At 38.8% G+C, this 18,429-nt stretch overlaps 1 protein-coding gene across 2 annotated transcripts in view; it reads left to right on the top strand.

Annotated features, from left to right (window-relative positions):
* DAAM2 (dishevelled associated activator of morphogenesis 2) overlaps positions 1-18,429 on the top strand; it is a gene marked incomplete at both ends in the record, with an annotated part of 118,760 nt that overhangs the window by 41,348 nt on the left and 58,983 nt on the right. For both annotated transcript variants that reach the window (XM_080341335.1, XM_080341334.1), the window contains 3 exons: positions 1,336-1,410; positions 8,488-8,582; positions 15,268-15,601. In XM_080341335.1, the coding sequence (XP_080197461.1) occupies positions 1,336-1,410; positions 8,488-8,582; positions 15,268-15,601 (504 nt within the window). The remainder of the gene's footprint in view (positions 1-1,335; positions 1,411-8,487; positions 8,583-15,267; positions 15,602-18,429) is intronic.

The following is an 18,429-nucleotide window of genomic DNA, read 5'->3' on the forward strand; positions in this document are numbered from 1 at the left end:
TTTCTCATCTCTAAATGAAACAGTTCTGGAATAGCTGAGGTACTCTAATATATATACACTTTTGATGTTGTTCTGTGTATCCTCAGTGTAACTTTTCTAGTATGAGTAAGACATACACAGACAACATTGGTGAAATCCACACATTCTTATACATCTTTGGACATCTTTAGGATTAATCAAGTGGTTCAATCTCTTATCACATGCTAGGAGTCTTAATGTGAGTTATTTGTAGTTTATAATGTGATATTAGGATCCTAGAAACCAATCCTCGTTTTACTGGTGACAATTACACCTATCTAGAAATAAACAGACTTATTAGAATGAAATCTCATTTCCATTGAGCAGCCATAGAACAGGAAAAAATTGGTTCCTGAGTAGGGGTGGTTCTTCTTTTAGAAGTTGAGCTTGATTGAGCTTAGTCTAGTGAAGAAGATTTCAGGTGGTTTACTTGGGAGGTAGAGACAGAAGGATAAATACCACTCCTACTGGAATTTAGGAGATGCTGTTCTGTTCCTTCGAGTGTTCTGAGGTCGTGCTTAACTATGGAATGGAATAGAACAGAATAGAATAGAATAATAGTATAGCTCAGAAGGGACCTGTTCTAGTCCAACTGACTGACCATTTCAGGGCTGTCCAAAATCTAAAGCACATTATTAATATTAAGGGTGTGGTCCAACTGTCTCCTAAACACTGACAGGTCTGGAGAAATGATCACCTCTCTAGGAGGCCTGTTCCAGTGTTCGACCACCGCCTCAGTAAACAAATGCTTCCTAATGTCCAGTCTAAACCTCTTCTTGGTTTATCACATCAAAATGAGGCAGTCTTTTAGCTTCTTTTCAGGTTCCTTGACTTGATTTTTTTTTTTTCTCTCCATGAAAGATGCTAAATGCCTTTGTTGGTGAATCCCACCATCACTCTAGCAGTATAGAGGCAAAATAATATATAAGATCTGTCATACAAAGCTACAAAATATAGATCCGTTACCTGTAACTGAGCCGACCTTCTGCGTGGAAACTTAGCATGTTTAAGGGACTGAGGTTTACTGCTTGAATGCCAAAGATAACTGTGTCTCCATTCAAACTTTGTTATTCTGTGTTTAATAACCTTAGCTGAAGTGTGTTGTTTTTATCTGACACACCATGGTGATAGTGCTAACATTACACTTTCAGAAATGTTTTTAATAAATGCTATTAAAAACATCTATGTACATTATACAAGAATATGGGAGGACATTCCACAATAAAGAACAGCTCAGTGAAGAATCCCAAGTGGTTCTACAGTGCATTTCATCCTGTAAAGTCTGCTTGTGTAATGTTGTTTAACTTTCTGTTTCAGGAACAAGAAGATCCTAATAAGCTTGCTACCAGCTGGCCAGATTACTACATTGACCGCATCAATTCCATGGCAGCAGTAAGTTACCTTTCCTGCAAAGCACAGATGATTTCCTATCATAGAGATGTTTTTCTTTTGGAAGAGATGCCCAAAGGAGAAGAAAGTTGGCCCAAGTGAATGACTGATTTAAAACAGGACTTTTAAAAGGAGTACGCATATTAAGAAAGAGTCCTGCCCTAACAGAAGAATAGGTTAGAAAGAACCATAAACATTTCCAGTTTTTATTTCTGCAGTGCTGGACACTGAACGGAATCAAATTACATCCAGAAATGAAAATGAAGAGCTGGAGTAATGAGATTGATGATTAAAATTATTAACGTGCCAGCTGTGAAGCTTATCCCAAAGTATAGCCCTGATCCTTAGATCTCTGCTCATTGGCACTGGTCCTGAAAAGAAGAGGCAAAAATGGCTGTCTTTTTTGAATTACTGTACAATTCAGCTGGCTTTAAACTGCAGTAGACCACAATGATCTTGAAGAGACTGTCATGCTCTTGAGTGTTGTTGAAGCACAAAGGTAGTTCAGCTATGACCCCTGTTTTGGAAATTTTGAGGAATGTTAACATAAAGCTAGCTTTCAGTGCATGCACACATACATACTTGTGTCTTGGCAGGGCTAGCCAGTCTGAAACATTGACAGCTGAAAGTATCTTTTTCCAGAACTGTACTTTTAATTGCAGTTAGTGTTTTTGGAGACCTGTGTGTCATTTGGGCCATGTAGAGGTAAAATAATTCAGTTTTCCAAGAAGAGTCTTAAGTGTAGCCTGTAAGTGAGGATTATACAAAATCATGGACAAGAAGGAACCAAGACCCCTGTTTATCCCTTAAGAATAGAAGAACAAGAGAATATTTGGTGAATCAGAAAAACAACTATTTGAAAACTAGGTAAAGTTTTGTTTTGTTGTCTGATTTCAAATCAATTCCAACTAATCTATAAAATAATACTGAGATTATTTGCTTAGTAGAAGAATTAAAGAAAGGGTAATTGTTTATGTAAGATAATACCTACTTATGTAAGATCAGATAAACAGAGGAACATAGGACTGTAACACCTTAGACATTAGATACAAGCCAACAAGATATTTGAGGAAAACTTTATTTAATTGTCCTTGTTCAATAGCTGTGTAATATGTCTCTTCCTCTGACGCACCAGTAGAGCAGGTCACCAGCAGAAGCAGAAGTGATTATAGCATTCTGTTCCTAGCATCCTAGGTAGCACACCTTGTTTATTTACATATGCTTTTGTGTTTGATTTCTAAAGACTTTTCTTCACCTTTTGTGTCATGGTTATGAGTTATAAAATAATTTCATAAAAATAATGCTTAAATGGATGCTTAATGTGTCAATACTGATGCATTCCACATGGTAAAATATGACTTGCTCAGTGAAGAAAATAAAAAAGCAAGATTTACAAGTTATTATAACTTACTGTAAGAGGATAAAATAAAATCTGCTTTTTACTCTGAGTCATGAATAACCAAAATGATCACCTTCCTTCATGCCAGATTTTCTTGGGGCAAAGTAATGGAACAGAAAGAATATGAACTTGTTTTGAGAAAAGAGATTGAGATTTTGTGACTGGCATGGTACTATGCTTTTATTTCCTGACTGAACAAATTTGCTCTACGAAGGCTATTAAGGAAAAAAAAAAACGAGTATGTAGCCTTGCAGTGTCACTTGAGCCAAATACTTCTGGTAGGATCTGATCCAAGGCTTCTTGAATCTACTGAAAATTTTTCCATTGATTTCAGTGACTTTTGGATTAGTCTTTAAATGATCTTGATGAAAACCTGGAGTATGTACACACCACTATTGTAAATCTGGAGCAGTTCCATGGAATGAGACTATATTTTGGCCTATGTTTCTAATTTTAAACACGTTTTAAGAGCGCCAATAAACACCAGCCCTATAATGTTGTTTGCATGCCTCAGCACTGAATGATTGATAAGTTTTTATTTGGCTTTAAGCCTTATGATTTACTCTTATGCTTGAAGTATTAAGAAGACACACTGGGGTTAAAATCCTTACTTCTGATTTACCAGTTAGTTGCTTTGCTTTTAGGCAGGTGAAACTTAGTTGACCTGATTTCACAGGAATTGTATCAGCGGAAAAATGGAGTAATGCAGCTGATAACCAGCTCAAACACACTTTAAAAGGCATGTTCTATTCATTATTATTTAGACCTTTGAGATTCTCAACTTCCAAATGGTTATTTTGGGTCCCTTATAATTTCAGTCCTAAATTTAGTGGTAGAATTTTTCCTTTTTTTTTTTTTTTCTTTTTTTTTAACTGCATCCAAGTGGAGCTGGCTCAGAAGTGGTGAAAGAAAAACATGTTTCATGTTGCTTCTTGACACTGTCTATTCTATTTCAGTTTATGTCTCTTAGGCACTATCAGGTATTGCAATATTTTAATTATAAATACTGCAAGAAGTATTAGATTTGAAATGGTAGCAATAATCACAGAAGCGTTAGTTTAAATGCCTTAAGTCCTGGTTTTTTTTAATAAAATTTAATCTTTGCATGTCTTATGAGTTAACTGCTTAAGAATCTTTTTACATGTGGCTTGCACATCTTTTTCTATATGCTTTTGTTTAATTATGAAGTTCTTTTCATATATGTTGACTTGGCAAAAATGTTTTCCCTACCCTCTGATGAAACAGATATCCTGTTAATATCATTAAATATCTTCCTGTACATTTCAGCAGGCCAAGGCCCCTGTGCACAAGGATCATTTTCTCAGAAGACCCACTGCAGCATTACCTATCATATCTGTCCCTCATAGATTTTGCTGGAGAGCAATGTGGTGATTCCTGACAAGTCTGATTTTCCCTACTTGTAACCTTAGATCACTATGTTAGGAAGCACTTCAGGTCACAAATTCTTGATCCAGTTCAAAGAACCATACATTTTAGGCACAGTTCTGTTCCCACAATGGTTTCTGTTGCTGTGACTTTTTAGATTTTAACCCATTTTAGACCCAATTCTCACAGGAGTGTATGACAGTAAAACTGGATCTCTTCACTACTCTGCAGCGTGTAGTTCCTGTGGAGGGCCTGTCCCATCCTTCAGGAAGCCCCACTGAAAGGAAGGGACCAAATAGATCATTGGAAGATGTTCTTGTAGATCAGTCACCAACAGAAAGGGACAGCTGCTAGTGATGTCTCATTTAGAAAGAGCAGCCTCCAAATTTGCACAGTCCTCTGATGCCTCTGATGTGCTACAGATAATACTGGTGATTGTGGGCAGGTTGCATGTCCACAATCAAAGACCACTTCCATTAGCCAGGTCATTGTCATCTTCTGTTGATTCATCAACACACAAATTTTCTTTTCTTAAAAATGTAGCAGCTGGTTTGTTAATATCAGATGTAAAGAAACCTTCCTGTGCTTCTCCTGCCCTCCTCACCCTGTGATACTCTCTGCTTGGCAGCATAAATAAACACAACCCTCATGTTACCAGGGAGGAAAACTTCTGAGAGCGCTGTGTTGCTTTTATGAGCCTGGCTGTGAATGCATTTCCACAGAGAGACTTTCAGGTGAACAGTAGTTGCAGATCCAGCTTTTCTGGAGAGATGGCTCAGTCAACAGAATGAGACAGGAGTCAAAATTAATAAATACAGCTGTATCCAGGCACTTTTCCTTGACTGAGAAAGCATTTGTTCAGGGCACAGCAGCTACACAGAACATTAAAAATAGATATCTTTCAGCAGAATTTATCAGGTGGATGACAATTTTCTCTTCCATCTGGGTTGGGTGACATCTGTGTTACTTTAAACTTATTTGCTTAAAAGGTCAGGGTTTTTTGCATTATATTTATTAATAGTTTACTATTCATAGTTTATTCTCTTAGTTCAGCCTTAATGTAGTTATGGATATGATGAATCTAGAATTTCAACTGACTTGTTTGCTTTGAAGAAATCTTTTAAAGTAGTATTGTTCAGGTATGACATAAGAGGCATGCAATATAGTATTTTTTGTACTAAATTTTGGATTGTAATTTTACTTGTATTTGTTTATGAGCTGGAAGTGATTTCAATAATGAGGACACATTGTTAACCATGATTTTATACAAGATCTAAAGAAAGATCTTGGACTATAATGAAAAATCAGAATATCCAGGTTATTTTTTTCACTATTCTATTTGCTTCTTTCTTTAATTTCATTTGTGCGAGACTGTTAAGTAAAACTAGGTCCATCATAGTGTGTATTGCTGATGTTAGTTCATGCTCTTTTTTTTCTTTTTTCTTGTTTTCTCTCTTTTTCTCACATGTACTGTCATTATGGTCCTGTACTTTCCTTCCCAGCAGTTTAGGAGAATGATTAGCCATTAGTACAAGGTGTGGGAATTAATCTGTGCTTTTAAAAGACTAAAATATTTCATTTTAAATGGAGCCAAATTTTAAAAGTAATTTCTTGGACTACCTGAAGTTTTACATGTGAAATTCCATATGAATGGCTGTTTTCAGAAATTTGTGAATTTTTTCAAATTGGTAAATCAAGTAACTGGATGCTATACTTTCCTGGATGATGCACTTAATCTGGGAAGCATGAAATATGCAAAATATGCTTGTAAAAAAGAGCATTCTGGATACCACTTTTTAGGAACTAGATAAGCACCTGGCACTATTTTGCTACCTCTTCCTGGTATGTTTGGTTAACTGACAGTAACTGGCTACATCCTCAGCACAGCAAACGTTAGTCCTCGAGTGCAGTTTGTAGTTCAGGAAAGCAATTCATCAGTCAGCCACAATAATGAAATCCAGCCTCAACTAATGACAATTCCCTCCCCTCTGTCTCCCAGGGACAGTTATGTTTTCTATAACTCTTGCCGAGAAAGCTATTTCATAATACAAATGTGTGACCAGTCTCTCTTTAGAGAGGGCATGAGGATTTGAGTTCCTGGCCATGCACAGGAGTGAGAAATGCAGGGTTCTTGGCTGCCTGCAGCTTTTGAAAAGGGGTTTTTCTATAATCACCCTCTGTTGTAAAGGCAGGATTATTTGTATTTGTTTCATTTGGAAATGAGCCTTTTCACTCTGAACAAAATACTGTTGAGCACCTTCCTACCATCCATTTGCTTTCCCCCCACAATGGCTCAGAGGAGAAATTAAGCTGTTGGAGGAATGGGAGCCTTTCAAAGGAGCATTTATGGGCCAAAGGAAAGATGACCAGATGGGCTGTCACCCAAGAAAATACAAATCAAGCCCCAAATCACACCCCAGGACTCTGCCATTGAGATTCCATAATGCCTGCTCAGGATTTCTGTTTATTTTTCAAAGAGGGGGATCATATATAGCTTGGCTTAAGCATTTCAATTTATGTTTCTGGCTGTCGGAGGATGCTGGCAAAAGATAAAACATCATCAGCTCATTTTCCATCAGTAGCGCTCTGTCATTCCATTAGGGCAGGAAATAGCTTGCTCTGTTACTGAGTGAATTTGACTTTAGCGTGGATCAGAGAGAGGACCCCTAGAGTTAAACACATCTCCCTGTGCCAGCTGTTCAGCATAAGACAGCAACAGCCTGTAGCCAAATGACCACCCTCAAGATCCAACATGTGTTGGCACCACATGGTTTGCAAAAGCAAGCAACATGGGAGCACTTCCAAGGGAAGTGAGGTGTGTGTGGAGGGAGCTAAAGGAAGTTCCAGCAAGAGGAAGGTTTTCTTTGGTGGTTGCTGAATAGTAAAATAAAAACTTAAATATTTTGCCGTAAGGAGCCATAATTGTAGCTACTCAGATTCCACCACAGAGAAGTATAATATCAGATCCCTGACAGATGATCCTAGTTTAATCGAGTTATTCGTTTGAGAAGGGGTTCAGAGCTGCTTTCCACATATCACTGAGTGATACCTCGCAGAAGTCCTGCCAATAAGAGAGGCATTTATCCTCTCTGTTGTACAATTAAAGCGATGAAGAAGATATAGCTATAGGCTAACAATTTCCAGCACTGAGTCTTGACTGCTTAAAATGTCACACATTGAAATTGTGAGCCTGGATGGTATATACGATGGGCACTCCAGAGTCTTGCTTCTCATCACAAGGTTGGAGTGGCACTGAGTGTAGATCTGGAACCATGATTTCCTGACATACCACTTTTTAAATGGTATTGTCTGACTTTGAGAACCTTATTTTTTGTGTGTATTCCACTAATTGTCTCTCACCCTAATTTAAAGTGACCCACAGCATCTTCAATTCCAGTTGACTGCAAGCTGTAGTTATCTCATGCGGCGTACTGGGGGAAAAATCTAGTCCTCCATCTGCTGCTAAAAAACAGGGACAGAGAGTTTATGACACTCCAGCTTTTTGCAGTAAATGTTCCTAATTAGTAAGGACAAAGTATATAGAGAAAATCAGTATCTTAAATCAGGTGATATACTTTGCGTGGGGGAGAAAAGTTAAACTTGTATGTACACAAACTGTAATTTGGGGTACTTGCAGGCTATTTAGTCTCTTGAAGAAAAAGCTTTCATACTTTGAAACCTGATACATCTTCTTTTCTTTTCTTTTCTTTTCTTTTCTTTTCTTTTCTTTTCTTTTCTTTTCTTTTCTTTTCTTTTCTTTTCTTTCTCTTCTCTTCTCTTCTCTTCTCTCTCTTCTCTCTCTTCTCTCTCTTCTCTTCTCTTCTCTTCTCTTCTCTTCTCTTCTCTTCTCTTCTCTTCTCTTCTCTTCTCTTCTCTTCTCTTCTCTCTCTTCTTTTCTTTTTCTTCTTATTCCTTCCCCCCTGCCCCAAATCCCTCCAGCCATGTCAGTCTAATAAAAGAAATTACTTTTCCCTACACACTTTGCCTCACATATCCATAGATCACTGTTCCAAATTAGGTACAGTTTTCTGAGGGCATACTTGCAAGCATGATTTTTGGGGGGTAATCTGAGAACCCTATTTTAGCTGGTGTGGCAGAGCGCAATGCTGCTGCCATTCCACATGAGCAGCTTCATCTGGATTCAGTTTTGTAGCTGAGGCACTGCTTTCCTGGTGAGAGGTCGGCAGGCACCTCTGCATGGGTTGATGGAATAGTTGTTTTTCATCATTCCCAGCTTGTCTCTTAGCTTCCAGGCAGCCCGAGCTTTCCTGATTGTCATCTTCTTTTCTGAACAGATGCAGACTCTGTATGCTTTCGATGAAGAAGAAACAGAAATGAAAAATAAAATAGTTGAAGACTTGAAGACAGCTCTGCGGACTCAGCCCATGAGGTAATGTTGTTTGCCTTTCATCACCATTCATTGCCTCCCTATGGTCAGATGTGACATGGGAAAGAGTGGCAAGGACAGAAACCTCATTGTCTCACCTCACATAAGCCTCTCTGATATTTCAGACAATCCACAGAGAGCCCTGCAGTCTCTGGTCTGAACCTGGCTAGTTGGGAGGCATACTAATGCTGAGGCATATAGCTTCAGGAAAATGAAAGACACAGTTTGCTGTGGAAAACCTATGATAGCTCTGTGCAAACACAGCTAATGACTATGAAGATGAGATTTTAGACTTCAAAGTCCCCTGAACATCCCATGTAATTTGACTGATGTTGGGCAGAATCTCTGAACTTTGAATTCAAGCTTGTCCTTATCTTTAGTAATGTGAACTGTTTGGTACAAAGCAGCTAATCCATCTGACATCACCTAGTTTGGCATTCTTCCTGTTCTATGTGTAACTGTGGAGTACAGAAATATGAAGAGACTTTATTGAGTACTTTATCTTTGAAAGTAAAGTCACCTTTGCTTTTATGGGAACAAAGCTCTGAACAAAAGCAACTGACTAGCTTGGAAACTTTTCCCATTTAACACTTATAAGAGCATTGTGCAGAAACAACAACTATAGTTAATTTGATCTCAGGAAACACTTGGTCAAAAAGCTTCTGACTGTCTTTGTGCTGGGCCCAAAATAGGCCAAATGTGTTTGCATCCACACTATGCTGAAATTACAGTTTAAGAGCACTTCAATAATGCCTAATCAAACAAGGGTTTTTTTGGGGGACGAGGGGGCAGAGCCTAACCAAACAAATCAATTAAATAAATAAATAAGTGGATGAATGAATAAATAAATAAATATCAGCCCCCAAAATTATATCAGAGAATTTGTATTGCAGTTATGTTTACTTGAGGTGAAGATATTTCCGAGACTTCTTGCAGAGCTAAGTTCTGATTGTGCTTCTCCCTTTCATTATGTTTAAAAAGTTGAGTATGTGCAACTTCTCACCTCACAGCAAGCACAAGGTAGGGCACATCAGCTTAAACCTCAGTGTTTTACCTCCCGTTGTGGTGGGCTGTAAGAAAGCACAAAGATAGATCCTGATGTTCTTCTGAGGCATAAAGCTTCATCGGACTTTGGTAACTTTAGCATGTGGGTAGGGTGACGGGTTTTAACGTGGAAGTGTAGAAACAGTGGCCTATATTGAGACCTAACCCAAGAGAATAAGTGACTGTTTGTTCCTGTCTATTGCTATCCTAAAGCAGAGAACACAGCAAAATGCAGCTGAACTTTAAACTGGAAGCTAAGACAACTGCTGAACTCCCAGCACTCACAAGGACTTTAAACCAAAGTGCTGTGTTGTTGAGACTTGATGTAGCAACTGTGTTACATGGTTGTGGTGCAGGTTTGATGCTCCATGAAAGTGATAGCTTTCACTGAGTGTAGCCACAGCAGCAAGGACTCTTTGCTATGTATAGCTGAAACACTTTGGTGGTGACCATTGGTTGTTCTGCTCTGTCATTTTGAATAGAAGAGCCTGGCCTCCTTGTTGAGAGCAAGTCAAAAGAGAAGAAGAAACAGAAATGTCTTTCACTCAAAGCCCTGCAAGGTTTTCCTGCTCAGACCTATATTGCTTCTGCTGGATCCCCTTGACAACAGCCTGTTGCTTCATCTGTTTATAATAACCCTAACAAGCTTCAGTAAAAGCATCTACGAGCTGCCCTATAAAGTGTTCCCTTCTAAATCGCTGGCGATGGTTATGGGGCTTTTTTTTTTTTTTTTCAATAGTTAAGCCAAGCCAAATTTTGAGTTAAGTCCTATGTCTCAACTAATTTCCAGCGACTCAATTCGTTAGCTGCCAAATGGGCTGCATGCCAATGCCTGATCAACAAGCCAATTTTTTCTTGATGGAAAGGTTGCAGTAGAGAGGCCCTCTGCTCCGTCAAATCCCTCTCATAAGCAGTACTATACCCAAACCTTCAAAATACTAGTCTTTCTATTTTAATTTGGACATCAAATCCTATTTTCCTTGCCACTTCTGTTCATCAGCCCTCTGAAGAAAATATGAAAAAAAAAGGAGAAAATTCATACAGGATGGACTGTCTGGAATCCATTTGTCATGGTAGGGTACACAGGGGCTCTGACAGCTTACCAAGAGACTCCTCTGCTTGAATTCTCTGATCTAGAGGAATCAAAAGAAGAAAAATGCATATGCTTGGCTCCATGTTTTATTTTGCTGTAGAACTGTGTCTCTGCTAGAACAAAATGCAGAGTAATGGTACTAATCCATGCCTCTGTTCCAACCCACCAGTTCTAACAGCAACAAAAGCTGAAGTAGCCTTACCCAAACTTAAATTCCTCTCCTCTTTGGAGAGAAAAGGTGATACAAGCATCCCTGGGCAGCTAGTTGGCCCCACTTGTGCAAGTGTATTTTGTTCTGATATTTAGGAGCTGCCCTGAAATAATAAAGCTAGGTTATGTTCCAGCACGCAAGAACAACCCCAGCCTCAGAGAAGAAAAACCTACATCTGCATCTTGTAAGGAAACACATTTTCTTTTAGGTTTGTAAGAACTTATGACTAAAAGTAAGTGTGATGACAAACTGTTGGACAGAAGCAGTGAGAGAAGAGCTTTTCTTCTGGTATTTTAGTGCCCGAAAATGGAGGTTCAGAAGTGTAGCAAAAATAAAAACTTACAAGTGATTGGAAAAAGAAATCACATTTTGGAAACCCATAAAAATAACTCCCTTAGTCTGAAGCATCACTAATTCCCTTTACTGTCTGCTTTTCTGTGTAGTTTTTTTTAACTCAGAGTTACCTCCTTGTTGTTGTTGTTGTTGTTGTTGTTGTTGTTGTTGTTGTTGTTGTTGTTGTTATTTGATTTAGCCATATTGCATTCAAGTACATACTGGAGATGGTCATTTATGCATCCAGCAAGTAAAACCTATTATGCTGAATTTTTCAGCAGTTCAGTAGTTGTCAGGATTATGTGTGCCCCCTGTTTCAAAAACTGATGCTGCAGGGAAGCGTAGCCTTGGCTGTTAACAGGGTGGGAACATCCTGCTCTCTGCACACCCACAGCATATGATCTTTTTGTTTTTCCTGAGCTGGATCAAGTCTCACAGTGAGGCTGTCCCCCCTCACACTTGGAATCCATCAGTGGGTCATTACCTCTTAGGCTGCGCCTCATCTGTATTTGGATGAAAGGTTTGTTATTAGAGTTAGCTAACTCATTCTGATCATCACTCTCTAAAACTTGAAAGGCTAAGAGGCACCCTGCCTTTTAAAGTGTGCTAAACTGGTCAAGTGAGAGTCTGAGGTGAGGTTAGGCTTTAATTTGCTTGTTTAGCACCTATTAAAACACACTCTGCTTTATTTGCACTTCAGTTTTTGAATGTGTTAGCCAAAATGCATTGGCAAATGTGCTTGACTTTACACCTTCTTGTCTAGAACAAGACCTTATTTTGCAGCATGCAGGACGTATAGGATGGCAGTTAGTCACACACGTGCATATTCTGAGGAAGAAGGTAGTTTATTTGTATAAGTTGGGTTTGCCTGTGCATACACACACGTCCCTGCTTACAGGCAGATGCACAAACAGCAAACAGTGCGAGTGTTATGGCTTTCAGCCTATCAGCTAAACTCCCACTTCTTCTTCTCTCCTGCACAGACATTTACAAACATATCTCCTGACATACGTGCTTGCACCGAGCAAATTCTCATACTGAGTGTCTGTTGGCTCTGAAACTGCTATTGCCATTTCTTTATCTTCTTCTTGCATGATTTCTGGCTTTTCCAAAGTGTTTTGGAAAAGAAAGGTGAAAATCGTAATTTGATTGCTGCTTCTGATGTCAGCTGAAATGGGAAGGTACTTCATTTTGCTTCCTATTGAGTAATGCAGCTTACTGTTTGCACTCTGAAGTAGGAAGAGAACAGGAAAGTCCCAACATTGTTTTAAATTATGTCATTAATCAAGGTCGTGGCAGACACCACTTTCGTGTGCATGCCTCCTTTTTGGAATGACCTCATCCAAACAATCCTAGAAAAACTGCTCTGCCAGTGTATTTATTAAGGGGTTGTATTTAATTGGGACAACGTGACTTTTGTGCATTTACCGGTTTTTTCATGTGGTCATCAGAGCAAGCTAATATACACGAAGGCTTTAGTGCCTCATATGTCTTGTCATAAGACCAAGTGTTCCATCCAAAAGTATGTTTAAGGGACTTTTTGTTCAGCTGCATCTCCAGGATTATTTCTTTTGTCAATAGAGCTCCCTCTGTTTAGAAAAGTATCCATATTATGTCTTCCCTCAGTCCTGGAACTGAAAAAACCAGCAAAATATTACCTTTTTATTTTTTTTTTTCTCCTTGAAAAGTTAGAGGGACTAGCTAAGATACAGGATAGATTCATAGAACCGAAATTTGGAGGTGAGGAGGAGGATAATTTAAGCTAGTCCCTACATAGTAGAGGCAAAGAGCAACTCTGCTTTTTAGGCCCACAGTTAGAGAAAGCTCAGACATTGTTGGAATCACAATGTTTGGTAACAAGTTGATTTTGTGCTTGTTTTGGTTCCAAATACATCCTTAGCAGCAACTCATTTAGCCATGAATGCACTTACTTCAGTCTTCTTTGGCATGCTAGTAGCTGTATGCATTACAAAGGCTGAACAAAGTTTTAATCTTTCTATAATCAGCTTAAACAATAAACTGCCTTGAGCGACTTACCAAATTCCTGGTGCACAATGCTGACCCCACTCTTTGGCCTGGAGGCAAAGGGGCTTTTTCTCCTGTGATTTGCTAGGGTAGACAAGATGATGCATCCAAGCAATATGCAATCAGATATGTGTGAAACTTGGCAGAATGTCTTAGCAGGGTTCAACTAAACCTTGTTTTCATTTTCGGTGTGCACATATTCCTGTATGTGCTTGCCCTTACTCTGATATTAACTTTGAAATTCAGTTTTGAACAAAACCCAAACCTCAGACTGAAACTTTGTTGAAAGCACCAGGCTTTGCCATGTTTCTGGTCAAACTGCTGGCCCAAACAAGCTGAAAGTTGGCAAATACATCAGCATAGTCAGCATAACTTTCAGGTAGGCCCTGAAAATTCCTATGTGCTGTGGGGTGTAACCACCAGAAAACCATACATATGTCAAGTCCATATTATCCAGGAGATACATAAGTATGACTCAGGTTTGTCTTGCTGATGCAGAGACACGAACAGAGACCAGTGAAATTCAATCTTTCAGTATGGTGCATTGATTACTGATGCATATTAGGAACAGCATCTCACTTAAGGACATGAAAGAGAAACACAGCATGTTAGGAAGTATCCAGGTGGCAATTGTTAACAACCTTTTCATTTGTTTAAGGTACCTTTCTACATTATGCTGTTTAAAGCGTGGTTGTAAATGTATTATTGTTGGCATACATTTTGGTAGAGTGAAAATTCAGATGTAATTGACATGGTTTTGCATTCAGATATTCTAAAAAAGAGCACCTGCCTGAACAATCTGTTAGAGGAGGCAGGAGGTAAACAAGGCGATCTAGACAAGTTATTTGCACACTTTTTAATATCTTTGAATCCCCATTTTTAAGCCTGGGGACTCTAAATGAAAGATTGCTAGAATGCTTGGTTCAAACTGACATATAACTCCACTAATTTTTATTGATTTGTCTAGGAGGCTGTCTGCATGGTCTAATTTGACCCATTTGGATTTTTTAACCCTGGTTTTCAACAAAACCTTAAACTTTTCCAATGGCTTTCTCCTATATTGCTTTCATCCTCTGTTTCTGTAATCTTAACCTGAAGAAAGGCAAATTTTATGATAGAATACAGTACAAATAGAAGTCTAGTGATATCAGCAGTCAAAATAAACTTGTCCCACTATAGAGTCAGTCTTCATTGGTGTCATTTGGTAACTGTTTCATTCTGTATTTCTTGTATTTATTATGTTTTTACTGTACATTTTGCTACTGCAGGTTGACAGTGGACCTGTCTAATCCTTAATATACCTCTTCAAACTAAAGCCAAACAATCAAACAAAAATGCAGCCAAGGCCATTATAGGAGCTTTGCCTTTTACTGAAGAACATGTATCTTTTGAATTTTAACTTTATATATTCATATATATATTTATATATCTCACAGGATCAGAGTGTGGAGTCAGTAGAGCTGACAGATACAGTTTTAAAGAGTTTGCCTGTCAGTGTATCCACTCCTGGATGTGGCAGCCTATAAGCAGTATTGGCTAAAAGTTTGACCAAAGTCTAGAAATGATTTTCAAGATAATCTAAACTCATAATTAAAAGTGTGGTGATGGGTATGTATCTTGTGTGCATTACCATGTATGTAAGATGTAGCAATTCAATCCTGAAAATGCAGCAACTATTAGGGTGGACCATAGTAGGTGTTTGGTGGTAGCTGCAACAAAGAATACAGCAACCGAACAGTCACCAGGTGATAGAATATAATTACCCTGAAACTATGTACCACACCATTATTAACTAGTCTGTTTCCTTTCTTTTTTGTTTGTTTTGTTTTTCTTAAATACCTGGGAATTATTCTCTGAACATAAGGCTGAAAACTAGCCAGCTTTTATGGACGCAGGATTGAATAGTATCTTTTGAATAACTTGCATTTGGTCTACTTTTCTTATTTTTCCTACCTGCCTTTTTTTTTTTATTCCCCCACCAGGTTTGTGACCAGGTTTATTGAGCTGGATGGCCTGAGCTGTTTGCTAAATTTCCTAAAGAGCATGGACTATGACACCTCAGAGAGCCGTATACACACATCCGTTATAGGGTGTATCAAGGCACTGATGAACAACTCCCAAGGACGGGCTCACGTCCTGGCTCATCCAGAGAGTATCAACATCATCTCCCAGAGTTTACGGACTGAGAACATTAAGACCAAGATTGCTGTGCTGGAGATCCTAGGGGCTGTCTGCTTGGTACCAGATGGTCACAAGAAAGTCTTGCAAGCGATGCTTCACTACCAAGTCTATGCTGCAGAAAGGACAAGATTCCAGGTACAAGGAGGATACTTCGCCAGAAATACCCAGCATGATGAATCTCTGCAGGGAGTGATTTTTACATGTATTGCAAACTTGCTCGGTAGTAAAAAGGCAATATTTCTCATTTTGTTTTAGGAAGGTCACTTCCTCAAATGGATTATCAGCATATATGTTTTTTTTTTTCAAGACTTGATTTCTTATCATTAACGTTAGTTTAAAATCTCCTGTATTTTACCTTAATATGGGGGGTTTCTATGTTAAATGAAAGCTGTTAATCTTCTCATACTCTAACCTGATGGCATTTCTGGGGTGGTAATCATTTTTTCTACCCTAGAAACCAAAGTCACAGAATTCTAGGAGCCTCTCTCCTGATTTTTAAGCTATTAATTTAATAATAAAATAGTTGTGGATTAAATAATGGACAGTGGAAGCACTTCGGTTGCCACTTAGCAATCAACTTGTGAATCGGTAATCCTCAGCAATTGCTGGCTCACATATCTCCCATTCAGAACACAGAAGGGAAACTCAATCTCAGAGACCTTGAGGTAGGTCAGTAGGTCATTGACAGGCTTTTATTGTGGATACTGCTGACTACTATTACAGTGTTCCTCTTCCCAGTGAACTGAGCACCTTCACAAAAAGATACAACGGAATCTGTTGCTGTGTTTGAAGCTGTAGCTCCAAAGCTTTGGACTAACCTCACCTATTTACTATTTGTCACTAGGTGAAATGATAAGGTTGGTGTTGGGTCAACAGGCTCTGGATCCTGGTTTCTGTCAGCCCTTATTTCCTGCCTCCTCCCCAGCTAATGCATCAGTTGATTTTGGGCTACAGTGAGGAATGATTGTAAAATGGGGAAAAGGCTCTGTGCTTATGAATAGTAGCTGCCAATGTTTGTTGTCAGGACTGAATGCACTATGGGATTCAAGGACTCAGACCTGAGACTGAGATGGAGGAGGTCTTGGGTTGGTATTAACCTATATGTCGCACTGACGAGTCCACCTCTCTGTGTGCACTGCCCCATCCAGCTTGCTCTCTAGTAATTAGCTGAAATAGAGAATCCTTCCTGAATTAATTTGACATTCTTGTATACCTTGGAGACAGGTGGGAGTAACCTTAGGCGCTCTGCAAAAAGCAGTGGAATCTCACAGCCCTGACAACACTTGTGAGTCTGTGTCAACATCTCCTTACTTGACCAAGTGATTCTGCTTCATAAGCCCATATGGGACATAGATGCTGAATTTACTCAGTGTCTCCTGTTTGGATTCTCAATCTCTCATTTTTTTATTTTTTTATTTAATTGGTTTAAAATTTTCTGAATAACTGAGATAAGTCATTGCTGGGCAAAGTGTGGTAGCACAGGTCTTGTGAGCTTTTGAGGAATGTAGTGTAATGATTTGCAGATCCTTACTAACTCTCATTCATGAAAGAGTACGTTGCATAAATGCTTGCTTTTGTCAAAATGCTTTTCCATTGGGGAAAAAATGAAATATATATGGATACTCTCCCTTTTTTATTTCTTGAACAAAACAAAATACCCTCACCCCAAACCCAAAATGATTTAGCAGAAGGGATGCCTTCTTTTTTACAATGTCTAACGCTTGTTACTAGATGCTGGAATGTGATCTTCCACTACACAAAGCAATAGTTTAAGTTTAATTTTGAGGAGGTAAGGATTCTTCCAAAGACATTCCTCATCCATCTTCACTTATTTTCTTCTAACAGAGAAGCTAGGGTTTTTTAAAATGCTGACAAAACAAATATGGTCATGGTCTTCCTTACATTTAGTGGAAGTCTTATACTCTAGCACTTGTCAGTTAAGATAGTGTAATATCTCTCTGTCTGTTACCCTCCCACACCTGTTTCTCAGAAGAGCCTTGCAGTTTATTATCAAGAGAAGCATCCACTGTAGCTTGTCTATGGGGAGGCCACTTCAAGAAAAGGATGAGCTGACAACGCTTATCCTATACCTTTGCTGTAAACTTCAAAGATCTAGCATACAATGAAAGCCAGCAAAGGCCTTTTTTTCTTTATCCTAATCCCAAGTGTAATCTTTGTAACCTAGACTTTGCGAATAACTGAAGAGATCCTTCAGGTTTCAAAGTGAACTCTTCTGGGGCTGTGTTTCCTGTAGCTTGAGCAAGTAGCAGCATCACTCAGTGTATGTGTACAAACAGTTTAGAGCTTGCAGCTTTAGGTTGATTTGACTGGTCACATCTAATCAGTTATGTTTAAAATGATCCCCTACAACTGAGGATCTGGCAGAACCAAGGAATGAGAATTCTTTCTGTGAAAAGTAACAAAAAATGAACTTAACTGTAGGAACAGGAGAAACACACTTCGAATGTGCAGAGTTGGGAATTTATTCCTTTGGCTCTATGGTTCATTGCTGCAGACTGATTCTAATGGGGGGCATGGGGGGGGGGGGGTGGGGTGAGAAGGAAAGCAGGAAACTGTAAAGGTGCTGCTCAGGCTTTCTCTAGATCTAGCTCTGTAATACAATGGCCAAACTAGAGACAGAATACCTAAGAGGAGAATAATTTCATATTCTCAGTTTTGGAAATCAGTCTTGGTTCCTGTGAAATAAAAAGTGTAGAGCTTTCTGGAAACTGTACTGAACTTGCTTTTATTGGAACATCCAATAAATAATTGACAGGTAATGCTGGCCTCTGACAACATCAGTGCAATTGTTGCTCTTCCTTAAGCTGCCTTCCTGACAAGAGTGGCTAATAATATTCTTCACTCCTTTCAGCCACCTCGCTGTCAATTTATCCCTCTTCATCTATGAAAGCTGGTGCTTTGTTTATATACTATGTGTTTGGATTCATTTCTCCTCTTGCAAA

The sequence above is a fragment of the Nesoenas mayeri genome (assembly GCF_963082525.1).
Source record: "Nesoenas mayeri genome assembly, chromosome: 3".
In the NCBI taxonomy this organism is placed as follows: domain Eukaryota; kingdom Metazoa; phylum Chordata; class Aves; order Columbiformes; family Columbidae; genus Nesoenas; species Nesoenas mayeri.